The sequence below is a fragment of the Molothrus aeneus genome, chromosome 7 (genome assembly GCF_037042795.1).
Source record: "Molothrus aeneus isolate 106 chromosome 7, BPBGC_Maene_1.0, whole genome shotgun sequence".
NCBI classification, from domain to species: Eukaryota; Metazoa; Chordata; class Aves; order Passeriformes; family Icteridae; genus Molothrus; species Molothrus aeneus.
The window spans coordinates 18347812-18369109 of NC_089652.1; the positions used below are offsets into that span (position 1 = coordinate 18347812).

At 38.3% G+C, this 21298-nt stretch overlaps 1 protein-coding gene across 2 annotated transcripts in view; it reads right to left on the reverse strand.

The window, feature by feature from the left end:
- RAPGEF4 (Rap guanine nucleotide exchange factor 4) overlaps positions 1–21298 on the reverse strand; it is a 142973-nt gene that overhangs the window by 76710 nt on the left and 44965 nt on the right. For both annotated transcript variants that reach the window (XM_066553145.1, XM_066553146.1), the window contains exon 5: positions 493–565. In XM_066553145.1, coding sequence (XP_066409242.1) covers positions 493–565 — 73 coding nt within the window. The remainder of the gene's footprint in view (positions 1–492; positions 566–21298) is intronic.

Here is a 21298-nt window from a genome sequence, read left to right on the forward strand (position 1 = left end):
CAGGTTCTCATGAGGCAGAGACATACCCAAAATTATTTAGCTGTGTAACAAAGATTAGAGAGCAGCATGTTTACTGCAAGCTCAAGCACTAACCTAGATTCTCCTGCAAATTGTGTAGCCCATCCTAACTAAAAAAAAATTGAGACAGTTTGTTATATTTATTTTACTAACAGGACTCATGGCCATGTTCCATGGTTGATGTAACACAAGTAGTAAAATGCTGCACAACATCATCCAGTATGTTTTCATCAACAGGCCTGGGTCATAGTGCAGATTTTGGTGCAGCTCTGTGTACACTTGTACACAGCTGGGAAGGCAGTTGGGCAAGTTCCAAAGTGTCTTCTACTACATGCAGTATTAATGCAGCTGTAATACCAAACTGAATTACATTTTTAAAGTTCAGTACCCAAACCTGGAGAATTTCCATCTTCCCCTTTCTTTCCTTTTCTCATTTGCTTGCCCACCACCTCATATCTAATCTCTCATACTTACTGTCATTGTTGGAGCCAGTTTCCATAACACCATAAGGAGGAGTGAGAAGTCCAGACATATACTGTCGATATTTCTGAAAGACAATGATGGCAGATTCAGTCAGGTACAGATGTAAAAAGCCATTCAAGGAAATATGTGCTATTTATTCTTGTGTCTCCTGCCTTGTGCTTCTCACACACACATGAGATATGAGACAATCAAACATATCTTTACTCTTAACACCACAAGGTCTGCTTTCTTGACTGGAGTACACACTGCTGTTATTTCAAAGTTGTGCTAAACCAGTTCCCTCTTTCATCTTCCCCAAAGCATGACTTTGAGGTTTTTAATAAATCAATGTTTTACTTAGCTGTGTGATTTCCCATAAAGATTGTTTTAAAGCTCATTTGAAATTACACTACCTATCTGAATCCAAGCTAGAAAGCTACTTTATTACAGGAATGGAGATGAGCTAAGGATTCATAAAAATCATTTACAACAGTTTTTGTGTCATATTTGGAATACACAGGATGTAGAGTGAAAACAAAACATTTAAACCCAAGACACTAAGTTTGGTACTCAGAAACTACAAGGCTACGGAACACACAGTCCTCACACCTCATATTATGTATATCCTCACACAAAAACTGTATTAGCAGATGAAACTTTGTAACTGTAAAAATAACATCCCTTATACCACCATAAGCTATGTAATTGTACCTCATGTCAGCAACTGGTATTTTTCTTCAGTGACTGCTGATGATATGATCAGTAAGGTTCAAAACTGTGTCTAAGGCTTAAGAAACTCACAGAAGCAACAAAAGTAACACCAATGGAAAAAATTGTCCTTTTATCAAATACAAATCATTCAATTATGAAGAAACACATTTTTGTTTCAAATCACACTATGTTACTGTCATGATTAAGGATAAACAATTATAATTCCCTTTTGGAACTGCCAGAAAACACACTTGTGCAATAGGGATTCTGATGTTCAGCGTAAATAAAATTCCTCATACAGTCCTTTGGGTGTGCAGCGAGCTCAACATGAACAATCAACCAGCTGAAATCCATGCAGGTTGCAACTAAGCACACACAATAATTGAGAAAGTGCAATTTTAGTGCAATAGTGCAATTTTAATTTCAAAGTTTTATCCTTTGCTCTATGGAGTTGTTTGGATGTATTCACTTTTAAAATGTTGCCTGTTGAATTTTAACAATGCTTGAATTATCCTTCATATATTTCTTTTTCTTGGAAATGGAAATGAAAATATTATCAATTCTAACACTAAAGACTGAATGTCTTGCATTCTAAATAATAACAAAAGCTATAAAGATTACATTAATCTTAATAATCCAATCCTATTTTTAGACAAGCTATTACATCCTAAAGCTTAGTAACATATTATTTAAATCTCACCCATAATCCAGCTGAATACTCATAAAAGCAAATCTATGCTATATCCCTGGTCAGTCACACAAAACAAATGCTATTTCATTTGAGGATAAAACTCTCCTATTTTCTTTCTCAAACCATTCAGTTCCCATATTCTGCATCCAGTCCCATGCCTGAACTCAATGAGAGGAAGAACATAAGAAATAATTATTTTCTCAGTTCAACTAGTAAATCACACATATAAACCAAGGGGAAAAGTAATTTTCATTGGTCAAAAGAAAGGAAACCAAACCAAAAGTGTGTCCCAATGGTTTGAAATAACATTTTATTCAAATAGTAGATAAATGTTTTGTTCTACCTTCTACTGAATTTGGTCTTGAAATGTAATTTATAGATGTAAAATTGGAATGTTTCATTTGGGACAAGATAAAAACAGATAGTATAAGACGTTTTTCTCTTCTTCATCAACATTTAGCTGATATTAATTTCTTTTTTCTGTTTTTCCCAAAATAGCATTTTCCCAGAAATACATTACTAGTCCACATTTAAGCCACTTCTATAAGGAGCTTAAACTGTGGGAAGAGAGTAGTTTTTTCTTTTATTTCCCATATCATGTCCACAGCCATCATACACTGCATGGCATTTTTTTTTTTCTGATTAATTCTCTAGTATTTTTCCTGATTATTCTTCTCATGAGACAAAACACAGGACACAGCATACAATTTCCAAAAGATATGAGGTCCCATCTTCAGGAAAAAAACTACAGGGAGAGAGTAAGCCAGAATTAGATACATAACTTTAGAGGAGGCATCTAATCCCATTCAGGCACAACTCATGCGCAGGACACCAAAGTTCACCAGGAACAGACTCCTGAGACATAAGGCAGGAACTTGGTATCACACCCAAGGATGTCCCCTCTGTCACCTCCTGCATGAGGGTCCCACCCTGCCCCGGCACCAGTCCACTTATGAGTCTGATACAGCAAACCCTGTGAGCAGTGCTGCCTGTGAAGGAGCTCAAGCAGCACTACCAGCAGAAGAAATAATTCAAGGCATGCCCTCAGAAAGCTCAGTTGTTCATACTCCTCCAGGGCACCTCCGCATAAATGAAACTTTCTTCTATATCTGGGTATCTCTGGAGGGAGGGCTGATACAACTGCCTACACATGGTCTCTCATGAGGATATCTCAGTGGGTGTGGGCTGACATAAAGGGTATAATTTATGCCTAAACTTGTGTCACCACATCAGCCAAATTAAATGTCAAGGGAAACTTATTTCAAGGAGTCAGAGAAACACTGTTTGCTGGGAAACCTAAAAGACAAAGACAGATCTAAGTAATTGCATAAAGATTTGCCAGTATCAGATGGAATAATAAAGTTCCAGGCATGACATCAGTGAAAGCTGAGATAATGAGACTTATCTTGTTACCATATTGTCTGTAAATGAAAATAAAATTCAGTAAATAAAATTATATTCATAGGTGGCATTTAAAATCATCCTGAAGATTAACAGACAAGATATTTAAAAAAGGCTTTTGAAAATATATTCCACAGGTAGTATGAAGTCTGGAAAGGCTTTCCTTATGAAAGACAGGAACAATTATCAAATCATCATACGCTTGTTTATTACCAGAAGTCTTCAAGTTTTGTAAATCCAACATGACAGCAGCTTTTAAAGCTACATTCAGTGACCTATTCACTCTGCCTTCAGATTTCTACCAATTTATAAACTCTATCATGCAACAGCTGAAATAACAGACAATTCCCACATCTAATCTGACAGCATGAGTAATAAAGACAGTATTTTTTTTCCAGTTGCTGACTGCCTCATACCCATGCAGTGGTGAAAATTAACATGTTTTGACCTTTTCAGCCACTGCTATGGCCTAAAGCAAAGAAGACTGGTGACAAGAAACAGTTGGGGAGAGAAGAAAAGGAAGAAACAGAATCACACACTTGCCCTGCTGGGAAGGTGCTGTGAGGGAACGGTTTCTAAGGCCACTCGCTGTCAGGTTTCTCAGTGTGTTTCTTTGTATGCTCAAATTAAGGCTTTATGTGTAGTTAGCTGCAGTTTGTCTTATAAGCTTTCATGAGTACAATAGGTTTTCTTCAACCACTGAACATAATTAGGCATATTTTTATATGCTAACGTTTAGAAAGGCAGTTACTACAATTGTGATACAAGCTATCTCTAAATTCCTGAAAAACACTTCTAGCATACACAAGACATATAAAATATGCCTTTGGTCTTTTTGGTTAGTCCCTTCTCTTCTGCTGCTAATAGTGAAGAGCTAATAACTGTTTACAAACATTCCAGAATAAGCCAGGTACATGCAAAGAATATAGATGAGCCTTTGTTATCCATGTTCACTGTGTAGCAAAACCCCAGGCACTCTAACAGGAAAGACACAGGACTGATGAAGGGAAAAGCCCCTGGGTATAAAGATTTCCACACAGGTTCTACAGCAAATATTCCCAAGAGCAGCAGTTCTGCAGTTGGCCAGTAAGGGCTGTGCAGTAAGGACCCAGGCAGTGATGGTCTGTAGCACTAGGAACTCAGGCTTCTGATGCTTCCCCATACCATGGTCAATCTACAGATCCAAGGAATCTGTGGCCAGATACTAGGAATTAAGTGTCCTGTACTGGGGACAGTTTTGTAGACCTCCAAAGGTGCTTGGTTCAATACATGAACTTTCTTTTTCCATCTTTCTCCTCTAGTCACAATCTCAATCACGGTGTCATTTTTTACCATTTCTACTGCCTCCTTTTCTGCCTACCCCTAACTTTGAACACAGAAGGTGACAAAGCAAAGCCTGCCTAACTTGCAAACTTGGGAGTAACACAAAATAATTAATTTCAGATATAGAAGTCCTAAGCCAAACATCAAGGTGACCTTTTCATGCATTTTTCAAAACCTTGTGCAATTATTTCATCAGATGCTCTTATTGTGACTATTGCCTGAGGTCTGCAAAACTCCTGTACTAGCTGTCAATACTTCTGCAATGGTTTCTCTTGGGGAATATATGCTGTAGCTTGACAATATGAGCCAGCTTCTCTGTTTTCTTTTGACAATATATAATTGATCACTGATGCTCTCAGTACAACTCTATTCTTCCTCTAAGCTGGCAGTGAACCACGTCCCTCATGAGCATTACTCACAAGGGCATGCCACTCCCGTGGTGCACTGTTTCTCCTCTTTTCTCCAGAACAATAAGGAGAGAAGCCCCTGAGAGAAAGAGCCCATGAAGATTGTTGGGCCTTCTTTTCACTCATCAAATCAAATGGAGATTGCAAAATCCAGACTTTTGCCTTTAGAGTTCATACTCTGGTTTTCACTGAACTGAAGGGTAAAATCTCAGGTCATCTTCCTGCTATCTGTTTGTGTTATCCAACAAAAAGTGCCTAATGTTCCTAGAGATTTTCACCAAAAAAAACCACCCTAGACTGATTATCACACTGATACTTGTTTTTCATCCCAGTCTTGTTACAAAGGGGAAAACAAACAGCACCCTTGCTTTTGCCCAAAAGTATGTGCTGAGTCCCCCAACAGACTCAGCCTAATTCTGACTTCAGATACTGTCTTCTTCGGATGTTTACAAATTACCAAGGGTATTTCTTCTAAGCAAGCTCAATCAGAAAATTTCCATACATTTCAGGTCAATGTCACTTAACTGGCTATCACAAAAAAGACCTAACCCATGGCTATTTAATACTAGATAAAAAATCATTGTTTGAAACTGGTGCTTTACTCTAGAACACCAAGTATCCTGACTATTGCTAAATGTCTGCCTTTGTCATTAACAGAATATAAACATTTGCTGTCATCAACAGCACAGGTAAGAGAACAGAACTGAGGTATTTCTGAAGGAAATTATTAAGAGTTATTAGAAAAATATAATGCTACAATAGCAAAAATGTATTTTATTTCATGGAAAAATAGAAAAGAAGCCATGTGAAGATCTCACCACAACTTACTGAACAGAAACAGATTGTTTTGTATACATGAGTCTATCAAGTCATTAAAATGTGATAGAAAAGGTTTGAAACAACAGAAGTGAAGCACTATTTGGTCATGTTCAGATAAAATAACTACAGGAAATGCCTGTACCAAAACTGCTGAATCCTGATCCCAGAATAGGTACAGTTTATGTAACAGCAGATGAATCTGCATCTTTTCCATTTATTTACCTATTTACCATCTTCACAATGTTGCTGCACAGCTCTAATCAACTACGCTTTATTTTACACCATCTCTTTATTTTGGAGACATGTATTTTCCTGTCACATTTCCACCTAAATCAATTTATCATGCTTGAAAAGCTCTGTGTGCAGAATTTGCTTTATCACAGCATCCCCTTGATATTTTGTCAGAAGAAAAATGCACCCAACTCTCTGAAATCATGCCAAATAGCAGACTTGGCTACCAGATAGAAAGCTAAAGATAAGACTGGACAACAAAAAAAATCTCATCCAAGGAAATTAGAGCATGAGCACTGATTAAGCAAATTATACAGCCTATTCTGCTCCATCTAATTTAAATATAGAAATGCCATCATACAGCTCTCCAAGTCTGTCTCCTAGAGAAATCCACTCAGGAAATGCACTTGGGTGGTGACAGGACTTGGCTGGGAGGGGTGGGAAAGATTGCATACGCTTAGAAGAGGACAAAAAAACCAAATTAAGAACAAAGAGTCCATCTGATCTATGTGTTTTATTTTACTTCAATTGTGTAAACATAAAGCAGATAATATATTTACAGGAGAAAATACTTAACTGCCTTTAACATCAAGTTCAAGCTTTTGAAAGGGGCTGAAAAAGCTTTATACATTTCCATATTTACTTTTTCACTGTGATATCTTTAAAATCAAATGATGATGTCACCAACAGTGCTTCAAACTCAATATAAGATCATAAAATAAAGACGTGCTGCTCTCCTTTCTTCCTCTTCCATTATCACATGTAGGAGAGAAGCATCAAATCACACCTAAGCTGGAATTAGCTGAACAACACAGTGACAGAACAGAACCTCATTCCTCTTCAAACTGTTCCGCAACACTAATTGTAAACCTGCATCTTTATTAGCAAAGCCAGCAGATACATCTCAAAAACGAAGAGCAGAACAACTCAGAATAATGTGCTATTTTAACATAATTTTTCTTACCACTACAGCCAGCCTTTAAACTTATATTAACAGGACTTAGATGAAGCAAAGTCTAGAATCATCTCTTGGGTCAAGCACAAGAGGAAGAACAATTTCCTAATGTTCCAGGTACAAAATAATTCCTTTTACCTTCAGACAGTCACACCTCTTATTTTCACATAAACTATAATAATGAGCAGAGAAACAAAGATGTGTTCTTTCAGATGATCTCAGCTTGCAAGACAAGTAACAGGAGACTCACAAATACAGAATGATGCTGGCTTTGTTCAGTTTCTCACCTGGGCAGCTACAGGCTGCCTCCTGCAGTTTTTCCTCTATATTGTGTGCACCCCTGACTGATCTTCAGCATTTTTCTGAACTAGAGCTTCAGCTGAGAGAAAAGGTCATATCTCAAAGAGAGATATGTGGAAAGTGCTTTGACAGAACAGTAAATTCTGTAATTGTGGCAACATAAGCATTTTCTGATATCTTCTGATAACATATCTTACCCTCCAACTATCACACTGAAAAAGCAAGGATTGTGTGTATTTAGCAAGCTGGAAGCCAGTAAGAGCCTCTAAACCAAGTTGCTGTTTCACCCTGAGACTGCCACCTTGAAAACACAGAAGGCCTGACACATATGACCTACATATCTTTGCATGAATGTAATGAAACAGACTTAATCTGAAAATATTCATGAGAAACTAGGTGTGTGCTGCTGAGATAAACTGGAAACCTACCACTACAGGCTGTGCTCTGACAGTGGGCCGAAGTCATACTCCTCTGTAGTAAAATTCTGTAAGCTCACTACAAGGTCTCTGCAGTAGCAAAGTCTTAAAAATAGGTTTTAAGTGCAACTGAAATGACACATTGGCCTTATGATGACACTGTGCACAGCAGTGGCTTTATTCATGGTTATTATAAACAGTTTCTTTTCTTCCCTCCCATTACATGTATTTTTAAAAGGTGATTTGAAACAAAGAAAAAGCTGGTGAGCTGAGTGAGCTGATCTGTAACTCTGCTTTTCACATTTACAACCTCTGAACATAGAAGTATGTTCATCTAGAAATTTTTCTGGGAGGAAATTTTTTCATCTGGAAGGAAACTTTGGGTTAAATATTAATTACTCTACAATCAATATAAACCTCTTAAGTAGTTCAGTGGGGTCAATCTAACACTGCTTTTGCTTCTCACAGAAACAAGCACACATCAACCTCCAATACTCATCTAACATCAAAGGCTTCCTTTTCATGGATAATTCTCCAAACTGACTGTTTCTATTCAATTGTGCATAACAATAACAAGGATATTTAATAAGTGTAAATAAGTAAACATACAATTTCCCTTATAACATTCATCTTTCTTCAAAGCTTTTTAAATATTATTTTGATTACAGTGTGAGCTGCTTTAAAAGCAGTTTGTGTAGCTCACTCAGGAACACTGCAGAGAAATCAAAGCAAGTACAAGACAAAATAAGAGGGAAAAATGTAAAGACAAAGTAAACAATCCTATTTCAGGAAGTATGATTGAACACAGGTGATTTCTTCCAGTGAAAAGCATGTATTCTGCCAGAAAATCACTCACAATCAGACTGATATCACCCTACAGCAACCCTAAATACATGGGCCTCCAATTCACCCTGCAGTCCTTGCAATGGCACCACTGGAATTACCTTGTCAGCATAAACCTCCCAAGGGTCAAGCTACTCCTCAAATCTGGAGTCCCCTTCATGCACAGTGCATTATAATATATGCAGGAGTTCACAATAATTTTTCAGCTATTTTGTAATACAGTGTTTAGTTACACTGTTTTGCATCCACATTAACAGTCCAACATCTCATGGCTCTCAGGTCTGAAGTTCCCTACAAAAGACCTCTTAACAGCCTGTTAAACATAATCTCTTTTTGCACAACAGCATCTTTTCTGAAGATTTCAAAATTTATTGGATGGCAATGACTGGCTTTTATCAAACTGAAGAGCAAACACTGGTAACAGTGATTCAGCTGTGCCATAAACAAGGATTAAGTAAACTGCATGAAGAAACTGCAATGCAACACCCTTATTCGGATGGGGCAGTTTTCAAGGTTTTTCCTACAGACTGAGATCAGTGCAAGTGATTTCCTCAAATCACAGACAATTTATTTTGCTGTCAGTGCTGCAGCTCTGACCTGGAGTCCTGCTGTGACTGTTTGTTGTACAACTCTTTCCTTAGGGAAAAAGTAAAGTAACAGTATTTCCCTTCAGCTTAGCCCTAGAAACATTTTCAAACCTCATGACAAGAGGGGACAGTGAGGAATGGAGGCACACAGGGATGAGAAAGAAGTAAGGAAGTCCCACTGGAAGTTAAATGTTAGAAAGGAAAGAAAAAGTACCAAGAAATAAGAAGGAAAGGACTGAAAATGGGTGGAGGGCAGGAGGGGGGTGCAATATATAGCCTAAATAGACTCCTTCAACCCACTGCAGTTGTCACAAGGAATGAAGAGACTACTACAAGGAAGACGGCACACTATGAAAAAAAGGACAAAAAAAGAGAGAATGTGATGCAGCTTATAGATATGTGTAATAAACTCCCTCCTCTCTTTTTTCCACTGAGAAGCAATTCACAGAGTGACAGAAAGAACTAGGTTGGAAAAGACCTTTGAGATCCTCAAGCCCAACCTATGACTGAACACCACCTTGTCAACCAGGCCACGGCACTGAGCACTACACCAAATCTTTCCTAAACACCTCTAGGGACAGTGACTCCATCACTTCTCTGGGCAGCCTGTTCCAGTGCTCAGTAACCTTTTTTTGTGAAGAATTTCTTCCTAATGTCCAACCTAAACGTCCCCTGCTGCAGCTTAAGACCATGTGTTCTTGTCCTATCTGTTGATGTCTTAGAAACAGGTATACAATTCCACGACAGGCAGAAGCTTGGCTCCTTAAACTTGGCTGGTGTTGAGATAGTTTAGGTTTAAAGATTATGCAAATTGAGATGAACAGCACACAAATCAACAAGTCTGTGCCAATTATCCAATCACAAGCTTTTTCTATTTTTTACTCTATTTTCCATAGTGAGGCATGCTAAATGTTTGCAATATTTTTCATTATGTCGCTCTGGGATGTAAATTATAAAGAAAAATTAGAAGAAAATATAATATGTGAGTTTTAAAGGATTAAAACAGTAAACACTAGGCAGAGTCCAAACTGCTCTGTGATTCTGAACAGTGACTTGGTTAAAGAAATGATGAAACATTCTCACAGATTAATTCAGTTGTGTAAAAAAAAATAAATCCAAATTCTTCTAGTCACCATTTAAAAATTACTCAAATTCTGGATTTTTTCCAATTGACTTGGACATCAAGTATATAGCCTAGTTTTACTAGCTGACACTTCTGTGTGGGGAGGAATTTGTTATTAAAAACCATCGTCAATATTTTATTAAATATTTAAGTATTGTAAGTATTAAGTAAATAAAAGTATTTAAATATTTTATTAAATATTTGTATTATCTGATTTTGTTTTCTATTTATTTCATTTTCTGAAGGGGTGTTTCCTTCACAGTACAATATATAACCACAAGAAAATGGTAAACTTGATTTTCATTCCTCATTATCAGTTTTCATCCTATCTACCTACAATCTGTCATGTTATTCATCATCAAGGTTAGAGCAGCATTTGAGATATGCAGTGGGGCTCAGTAATGAAGATGCACTGTAGAATTTCTCAAGTGAAAAAAATATTAAGGAGATTTTAAGGCTGAATACATGACCAAAAGAGAAAAATGGAACAAGAGGAACATGAGAAACATGGAGACACAAGATAATGAAGGGTAAACTACAGAACTGAAGTGAATAATAATCTTTCCAGAAAAAGAAAGAGTGTACAGAGAGTAACATTACATCAGTCTCCTTCTTTGTCAAATAGAGTCCTGAAATCAGCTTAACTGGGGGTCCAGCTTTGCTAAGTTCTACACACAAAATAAAAGGTCAGATCCTGTCTCCCTCCTGCCAAACAGAAATGTCTAGAGTGCAATTAGGGGCAGGATGCAACCAGGCAAGTGACACAGCACAAAAGATGCAGAAAGGCACAATTTAACTAAACTCAAGATGAGAATGTTTCACCAGAGATTTTTCTTCACATAAAGCAAGTATGATTCCATCAGAGCATGAGCTAACTGAGAACAAGAAGTTCACAGCTTTGGCATTCACTGTAGGACAGACCTCCAAAGGCTGAAACAAAAATCTATTTATTACACTCTTGCACTGAAGCTGTACCACCACAAAGGGAAGCAAATAATTTATAAAATGGAGCCAACCCTGTCCCAGACAGAGTTTTAACTAGATATAATCAGAATCAAGGAGACACAGTGTTAAGTTTACATAGGACTACACAAATGATGATTATGATGATGAGGATGGAACACTGTAAACAATCACCAATAAGAGAAAGAGAAAAGGGGTTGTGGAAGACTCACTAACAGACCTTTAAAGTTAGCCACATACTATGAGTGTAACAACACAGCAGTTCTCCAGGGAAATTTAGGAAGCATATTCCCCATCAGAGGGGCAATGAGTAAAGCTGATTCTTGCACTAAGACAACTTCTTTCAAACTAGTAAAAGATGTTCTGAGTAAAAAATTTGTGGCATTTAGGTTGTCATTCTGAAGGATCTGGCTTTTAGAAGTGTATTCTAAAACTTTAAAAATTATCTATTCCATAGACAACTTACTAGGAACTGATATTTTTTTCTGAACTTTTACGTTTCCATTCCAATGGAGCAAACAGCCATTTCTTCTGGGTTTCCCCTTGCACATGGCTAAAAAGAATTTCATTGGCATATTGAAATCTCAACCTAACCACTAGATGGATAGATTTCATGAGGTCAGGGCATACAGTAATAGATCATCAATTTTGGGAGTAAAACATCATTCTAGTCCACTGTTTTCAGCCGTTGACTTCTTCTATATATTTGTGTTTCCTGCTAATAGTTTATGGAATCATGTTTCATTTGTTTATTTAAAGGATGAAAAAACATTATTAAACACATCAAGCAGTGCTGGGGAGGTCCCAACACCTGCTTCTCATGTGCCCCAGCAGTTCTTGTTCTGAACCAATTGGAGATGATGTATTACAAGGAATAATATTTACACAAAGCAAACAGCAGTGCTAGATAAATACACAGTAAAATAATGCTCATATATCAGGTTAGCTGCAGCAATAGGGATGTAATTCAGGAGACATTTTCAGAGTGTATACTAGTAGCAGGAGGATCATGGTGGCCAGTTAAGCTGTTTCAAGCTACCAGAAGATGAAAGCCAAAAGTGACAAGACTTTGTACTCAACTGACACTCTTTGTTGGAGCAGCAGTCCCAGCAGACAATTTGATTGCCTTTTCTCTAACTTTCACAGAGCTGTTTTATCTAGCTCTCTTACTATAGCCCCTAAACAATAAAAAGAACAGTGACACACATGCATATAAAGAACTCCTAAAGTGGTTCTGTCTATAATAGAAAATGCTATTAAGAGCTTGACCCAAATCAACTCTGAATTTATCAGTATCTTTTAGAAATTTCTGAAAGATAAAAGATGTATCCCCTTAAAACTATAATTCTCTGTGTCATATGTTAGGCTTTGCTTACTAATGAGAATTAGTATGATTGATGTCTTCCTTTACTGTTCTCCTCTCATGCTTTGCAGCATAATGTTCAAACCTCTGTAGCTATGGCATCTAGAGGCCAGTTTTGTGGTGGCCCCTTGCCACACATCCCAGGCCACACTCTCTCTTCCAGCATGGACAGGTGGCAGAGTTCAGTGTGCAGACACTGGAACAGCAGCACAAGACACTTGGCTATTAAGCAGTATAGTGGCCAAACAACTGCTCCTCAGTACCTGACAGGAAAAAAACTCCAGGGCAAATAAAAAGAACCTCTAGTCCAGGCATGGCCAGGTGGGCACTAGGGTTATCCACAAGGGGCTCCTCAACTTAATCTCTGTATTTAGTGCATCACCATGCTTGTGAACACAGCCCAGCAGAATGCTACTGAATTAAGTGCTTAGTATTTGTAAAACGCTTCAAGATACATAGATTAAGGATCATATACATATAGTATTATTCTCACATTGCATTCCTTCAGAAACAGACAAATACCACTGTCCATAACTAGGCTGGTATCTCTTTAAATCTAGATCATTAAAGCTCTCCTGAGATCCCCATCAGTGTACAAAGAACCACTCATTTGATTATTGTACAATACAAAACCCCCTGCATATATCCATAATGATTATATATTCAGTACAATCCCTTTAATGTCAGCACATCAAATGTGTTTCCGTTGAGATTTTGCATTCATTTTCACATTCAAGTGAGTTTTGTCTTGCCTTCTCATCTCCTATACTTGATCTCTCTCTTTAAACTTGGCATTTCTAGCAACCTCTCCCTGCTAGGTCTTAAAAGTAGATTCTTTTCTCTGCTCAATAAGCAAGAGAAGAGTATATAATTTCCTACTTTACGTACAACATCTGGCACTGTAGAAAGAACCAGTGCAAGTCTTACAAAGGCAGCAGAAAAAAAAAGCTGAGAATCCTCCTGTATGGAAAACAACTCAGCAGCACTGGCTATAACACCTATTAAATATTATATGAAAGGTTAGTAGACTCCCTGGCAGAGCATGGTAAAGTATGTGGGATTTGACTGCTGTATAGCAACAGAGCACTGAGAGAGGGCATTTCGTCAAACATTAATACCAATCTCAATCTGCTTTTCCTTACATTAAATAAAAATGTCAAAATAAATATGGCAGGAGTCTATGTTTCCACACATTCATATTTTGGGTGATAGCCTACACAAAGCATCTGCAACAAAATAACCTTCCCTATTCAACTGGCAAGCAAGCTGAAGGTACAAAATTTCCCAAAGCACCAGAATGACTTAACCACACTGCATTTAGAGGAATAACTTAGGCATTGCAGAAACTACACTGCAATGATGTTCACTGAACCCAGGAACATAATTTAAAGATATTAAGCATTCAGAAGCAGTTACCTAAGTGCTGTGCCTCTTAAGAATCCCACTAGAAGCATATGGCAACTTGGGGCTACCATGTGAGGTTAAAATCTATCTGTACCAATACTCCAACTCCAATAAGAGGGTGATTAAATGAAGATGACCTCCTATTTCAACACAGTCCTAAAAAGTAGAACCATGATAGTGAAGTTCACCTTTGCAATGACAGCACATGGCAAGGCCAACTGGGACAGTGCCAGGAGTGATCTTCCAGTAGCATTAGAAGCTTCATTTAGTTGTCCAAGGTATTTCACTCACTTGTCCAAACAGAAAGCAGACTGGTCGAACGTGAGCTCAGTGAAGCAAGAAGAAAACTTGTTTCCCTGATTACACACTGTAGACAGCCCTTCCTCATGGACTGTGAAGAACAAAAGTAAGAACGGAAGGTATTTGTCTTCCAGTGATTTTAAATTGCTTGAACTTTTCCTGTTAATAAAGCAATGTTGCTTTCAAAACCTTTTCATAAAATTCTAGCTCTTCAGTCATTTGTTAACACTCATCTGTCACATGCTCCTTAAAGATGCAAAGCCTTCAGGAGGAGGCTGGGAAGGAAGTATCTGAGATATTGTCAGTGTCTGAACCCAGAACTAATCAGTCCATGGATCCTTGATAATTGTCAGGTTGTTTTACAGCCCATCTGCTAAAGCACTGCCTAAATAGGAATCAAATGCCTACAAATGCCTGTCCAACGTTTGTGGAAATAATAGCCAAAATTAACTTGGAATGTTGCCATGCACTTACATAAGGTCAGGGCATGATGTGGTGACTTGTCGGTACTGATATTTATTCAAGTGGAATAAAGTGCTATTCTTGAGCTAAAAGCCAACCCAATGTTTTATTCAGAGTTAAAATGCTTTTTCCAAAGAGGATGGCTTTTCCAAAGTAGTAAGTGCTGGGCAAGTTCTGATTTGTTTAATGTCAGTGGCAGCTTCTGAAACAGCAGCCATACTTCAACCATTATGCTGGGCTATCCAGGGCAACTCCAGTCCGGCAAGCCAGCATTGTCTCCCAAGGACAGGAGTATGGCTAAGGGTGAGCAAGCTGGCACAAAAATGGGAACTTGGCTGCAAAGGTAACTGGAGATAGACAAGGCTCTTCTGGCTATATGGAAAACCACCAAATAAAGACTAGGAGGAATTTCAATTACAATTGCATTATAACCAACAAATTTTTTGTCCAGCAGCATCACAGGGACTGTATATTCATCACAGGCCTCCATTCTGCCCAAATCCAGCACAACATACCTGGAGTAGTAACCAGTAACACTTTGGTTAGACCAATAATTTAATCTACCATGTGCATTTTTTTTTAATACATTCTTACTGATCCCCAATATTAGTAAAATCAAACTACTTTTACTACTTAAAATCAGGAAGTCCTGAGAGAGTAGAGGAATGAACCCACTGAGACTTTCATGTTAGCTATAGAAGGCATTGCAGCTTCGCCTTTTTCTAACCCTGAAATTATAAATAAAAGTTGAAACAAAACATTTTTAAATGCTTTTTTTTCTCCCTAACATTGTAATTCCTACTTCAACAAACATCTCACATGCTAAGCTTTCATTAGGTACAGCTCTATCTAATGTACTCCTTCGCAAGGAGTACAAGTCAGTAATGGATGTAGTTATTCAATACCACCCTCTTAGAACCTTTTTCCTCCCTCCTGTAGTCAATCTTCATCAGCACCTAATTACCTGCCTTCCTACCTTTACAACTTTGTAGCAGACACTGATGACATTGAGTGGCAACCCACAATGTGTGCTAGTCTGTTTAGACCTCTTTTCTTAGAATTCTCTTTCTGAAGAACCAGCATAAATCCCAATTACATCCAAGCCCTTCACACCTCCTCATGCAGCCCAAGGCTATTGGCCATGGTTCCACAAAACAAAACATTCCACACAACAATGGCCTAAGCCTTGCCAGCCACTGGCTCCTACTCCTGTGCCCATGTCATCTTCTTGGCCAGGTCTGCAAAGGTTGGGAAGGGGGCCCTACCATGAACTGGGATCAGTGAACAGATTTGGGTCTTTTAGAAACTGCCATGCAGCCAAGAAAGAACAGCCAGAAAGGGACATGGCAAGTGTCGAAACAAAATTTGCCTTTGCCGTGTAACATGAGAAACTATCTGCACTTTCCTGCAGTAGACCAGTTAGACATTTGTAAAAGTAACCAAAGCATACTAAAAACCTTTAAAAAGCAACACAGCACTTGGTTTTGCTTTCCACTGTTCCATAAAGTTGTTTTTGCATCTTAGAAATACAATTTTAGCAGCCTTTCAATGGAAACAAAGATGCATATATATGCACATACTGCGTACACTCTACTCCATACTGCATTTCAGAGTACCTCACTGAACTGATTTAATTAACATCAGCCAGAAAAGAAAAATATAACATGAAGGTGACTCAAGAACCTATCTGTATGATCTTTCTTCTAATTAAAAATAATTTTTCCACTGAGGGAAAAGTTCAAATGACAGTTGACTGCTGTCTGCCCTGAATTTTCATGCAATGTCTCACTGTCTCCAACTGTATGAAAATGAATCTCCAGAATAATCAATCATTCCCAATTGTATGTCTTCCAGATCATGGAGCACATTAAAAAAAACAAAAACAAAAACTACCAAACACTGACTGCAGTTGCCACCCATAGTGCTCTGCCTGTCTACATGGCTGGGAGAATCCAGGTACAAGAGGTTGCCCAGATATCTCACTTCTACCAAGCTTCCTAGTTCGGAAGAGAGTCCTTGGGAGATAACAGCCCTTCGGTCTTCATTCTTTCATTTCACAATATTTTCTGCTGTTCTGTTTCTAATAAAAAGTCAGCACACAACTACCGAGACAAGAAAATTAGTGAAAGACCTTCACAGGAGCCCCACGCTGACACAAGAGATCCAGTCAAAGGGTGTTTCTGGAGCCCTCTTGAGAATTATCTTAACTCTCATGAGCTGTAACATTGGATCACACTACTTACGGAGGCAAAGGTCGCAATATCAAACTCATACACACCAAATGGAACAGTCTCTTCTCTTTACAAAGCACTATCAAGACTTTCAAACTCCAAAGTAAAATCAAACTGATCCAAGCTGTGCTTCTTTCTGTTTCCTGATAGCCTACTCCATGGTATGTTCTGCAGCAGACTGATAAGTGTTCCTAACAGTGCTAGAGTAACTAGCAGGTAGCTGTACACTGAGTCTACCCATTCCTTTCCCTCTCCATATGGACTGCCCTAGAGTATCCTGTAGAGCATACAGTAACATCTAAACATTAGGTTGTCTTTCTGATCCATCAGACTATATAAATGGATAGGAATTGGGTCTTGAAATTTTTCTGAGAGCAGATTTCATCAGCAGCCGTTCACTGGAATTTAAAAAGAATGCAGCAAACAAACAGAGGCAGGCAAAAAGAACAGTGCAGCAGCTGCATGGGTCACAGGTACAGCCACCATTGAATGACCATAAATCCAGCCTCATGGTTTTGATATGGATTGCCCAAGTGAGGACCTGGGATATTATTCCATTATTTAGAGCATGTCCTCTTATTTATTTCCAGAGAAGAAATTTAAACTGAATCTGTGGATTCATGTAGGGATTTAATCATATTCAGACTATCTCTAAGGATAAAAGTGGTAATGAATATATCTAAAAATCATCTAACTCCTTGTCCTCCCCTGCAACTCCCCCTGAAGCACTAACTGAATAATTTGCCAATTAAAAACTAGACAGTACACAACTTTGCCAGCCATTCATTTGTAAAAAGACACAGGGCACCCATTTTAATGCTGCAGTCACATTTTAATCAAATATTAATCTTCAGAGGTCTTTGAAGGAAGGAGATATGCTCTCTTTGACAAGCCAATTCTTAAAATAACTTTTTTTGCTTTAGCAGTTAACAGGTCAAATGAGAATGCAGCAGGCAAGTCATGGACTAAACAGCACTTTCAACAAAAAGGACTCAGCGACATCAAGCAAGTGTCAGAAAGCACAAGCTGAGGGGGATGGGACAGTAAGCAGGACATGCATTAACTTTTTAAGTTTGCCATTGTCCAATTGTTTTTGTATATTGTGCATGACAGCGCAGGTCATCCACTGGAGCAGGAACCTTCAGACTAGGGGCTGCAATAGCTCAATGCCTCCTTGAAGCCGAAATTCCATGAGGAAATGTGACTTGATCTAATTTTGGAATCTGGAAAAAAGACAAACATCAGGAAGGAAGTTTAAAAAAAAGTCTAAGTCCTTTCAAAGAAAGAGGAAACTCAAACCAGATAAATTCAAATAGCAGTAAGTCACCATCAAGCTGCTGTGATGTCTCTTTGAGAACAGCACATAAGAATTGCTTGTACCTCTCTGAAATATTTGAGCCAGGGAGCAGGAAGTCACTACAATCTTTGGATGGGTTTAACCCAATGGTTTCCAGTTGTCTCTGTATGTACTGGTAGTTCAGACCTTCATTTGTGTACAACACACACAGCTCTGCTATGTGTTCACAGAGCTCCACACTTTCCATTTCAGACACTCCTATCTATAGAATAACCTTTGTAACAGAAGGCTGGAATACTCCAGACCCCACAGACAATTAAAGCTAACAGACAGGAGATCTGTCCAGAAAAAAGAATCTTAACAGAGGAAACTACTTCCAGCTTTCTGAGATAAAGAGATAGACCCCTAACTCCACATGAATTCTTCAGGACTGTGCATGCACTGTCACTGAGAACAACTCTCTGTGGGGGCCTGCAGGACTGCTTTGGTCAATGGGGGGTACTCGATACAACCTCACCCAAAATATCACTGAACAACAGGATCAGAAGATCAGTTAGTTCCTGTGATTCACCTGGTAAAACACAAATCTCTGAGGGACCTGTTTGCTGAATCAATTACCATTTAGCATGTTCCGTATTTAAAAATTATTGGATCAGAGAAGAATGAAATTAAGACTTTATTAGCCAAGTCCCAGCTACAGAAGAGTAAATCCTCATTATGACTAAAATGGTCTAATTTATATTACAGGGTTTTTCATATGGGTGATGGATGCATGTTGACCTCATAATGACGCCAGAGAGCAAATGTTTCCTTCCATTCTCACTTTGTCTCTCCTGTCCTCTTCCTCTTTCCCCTCCTCCCACCCCTCTTTTTCTCTGAAAGCCCTGTATAGGACTTATTTTGAGCCAGAGGAAAGGGGGAAGATAGGCACAGCAAAGAGGGCTACTACCTCCTTCCCTCATCTCCTCCTGCACAGTGACAAGTGAAACTGTAACAGCAAATTCAGAGAAGGAAAAGGAACAACATAAATCATTTTTAAAACACTCATTCTGAAATCTTAGAATTATCAAACATAATTGAATGGAAAAGAATTCTAGTTAGTCTTTTTAAAAAGACAGAACATTGGCTTTAGGCTCTACTCCCACTATGGGTATGAAATAGGCACAAGAGTCAATGAGATTTAACATACAAGTAGAGGGAAAAATCCATATACCGATCTTCTACCATATTGCCATTATGGAACTTCAAGTACAACTTCTCCTACAAGTATATTCCATAAACTTCAAACCTTTTGGTATATCCAAAGACAGTCTATCCTCTTTTGCTTTAATATGCTTCAACATTCCTGTGATCAATACTGAATTCATAAATAAACAAGGTCCAGCTAGGTAAATAATGAGAACAAACACACCTTAGGAAGTGGTTATTTATCCTAAATCAACCCTCAAATAACATTATATCTTGTTTCTTGGAATCAATGTAGTGCTGGAATTTCACATTTCAGCAATACAAATCCATGTCTTCACCACAAGTGCTAATTATAGAGTTCAGCTGCTGTTTCTTCTCTAAGTAATTTAGCAGTGTTCTCATACAGGCTAGGAGTGCTGTCAACTCACCTATATTTCCAGCTGAGTAAAGTCTCTTACGCTCCCGACTGGGGTGCTACGCAGTGCTGCTGTATGGCCTTTCAGGGAAAGCAGGAGTGAAGCCCATCAGTAGTCATATTTCTGCACTGCCAAACTCCTGTGCAACCATGGTGCAGTCACTCTGTTAATTTTCCCTCTGACATGTGCATGTCAGTGCTAAATCTCTGCATCTGTAAAACACTTTAGGATCCCTGACAAAGAAGGACTCTATGCAAAAGGTCAGATGAATAACTTTCTTCTTGAGAAAAACATTTTAAGGTAATTTAAACAGACATGCAAGTCTAGCAATCCGGAAATTCTCACAGCTGCTGTTTGCTACCTAAACTCTGTGCTGCTTAGAGTCATGTGTGTCCACATGATCTGCTAAGCTGGGTGCTGGGGGCTGTCTCTTGCTCCTGAACTTTTTCCTCCTGCACTTTACAATCAGTCCAGCAATGCTTTCACTGTTCAGTGCTGAGTACATGAGCATGCATGTAAATGGTATATGATGGAAGTTAGTTTATACTGGTTTATATTATATGATTGGTTTATATTCTTCTAAATTATAACTATTCTGTCCTTTATTAGCATTTGTTCAGGAAATGAAATAAACTCATTAAAATTTCAGGACTTTTTTCTTTTCAAAACCAACCCAAAAACTACATCTTTAGGTTTTGGTCCTTAGAATTTAGACTGCACTTTGCCTTATATGGCAACCACAGAGTAAGGGAATCATACATTCAATTTCTATTTTCTCTAGATATGAAAATAGGTATACTGATTTTTTTTAGGGAGTATCTATGTCAATTTGACTTTCCTAGAGCATATATACAAAGCATACCTCATAAAGGCTATAGTGTTTTCAAGAGCTATTTGAAGGCTTCCTGTGAGTAGCAAACGAAACATTAACTCTCTGGAAAGACATGAAGCTTACAAGCTGAAACTCTGATGAACACTTCAGCAATAAGCATTTAAAAATATAAGTAATCATTATAAGAATAACATAACTCAAAGTCCACTTTGGTGGACTTTGAGGTCAGTCAGCTTCTTTCAGGTCAGTCAGCTTCCTGTTTCTGTGTTGTAACAGGAACAGTGGCATCAGCACTGGGCATTACAGGAGAATTAATGACTAGCTGTAATTAATGGCCCTGGGCTATGCCTGAGGCAATCCACTCCTCCCATCTACTCAGTAATCCCAGGAGATCCTCTAGTCTCCTTTGGAACACTAACATCTAGTTTTTAATAAAATTCTTTCTACACCAAATTTTTGTGCTTACATTATTTGGAGGACTTTATGTACATATAAGAACAAAAATAGAGTCAATTAGGGAGAGCATATTGGAGTGAAAAGCAGGACTAGTGCCTT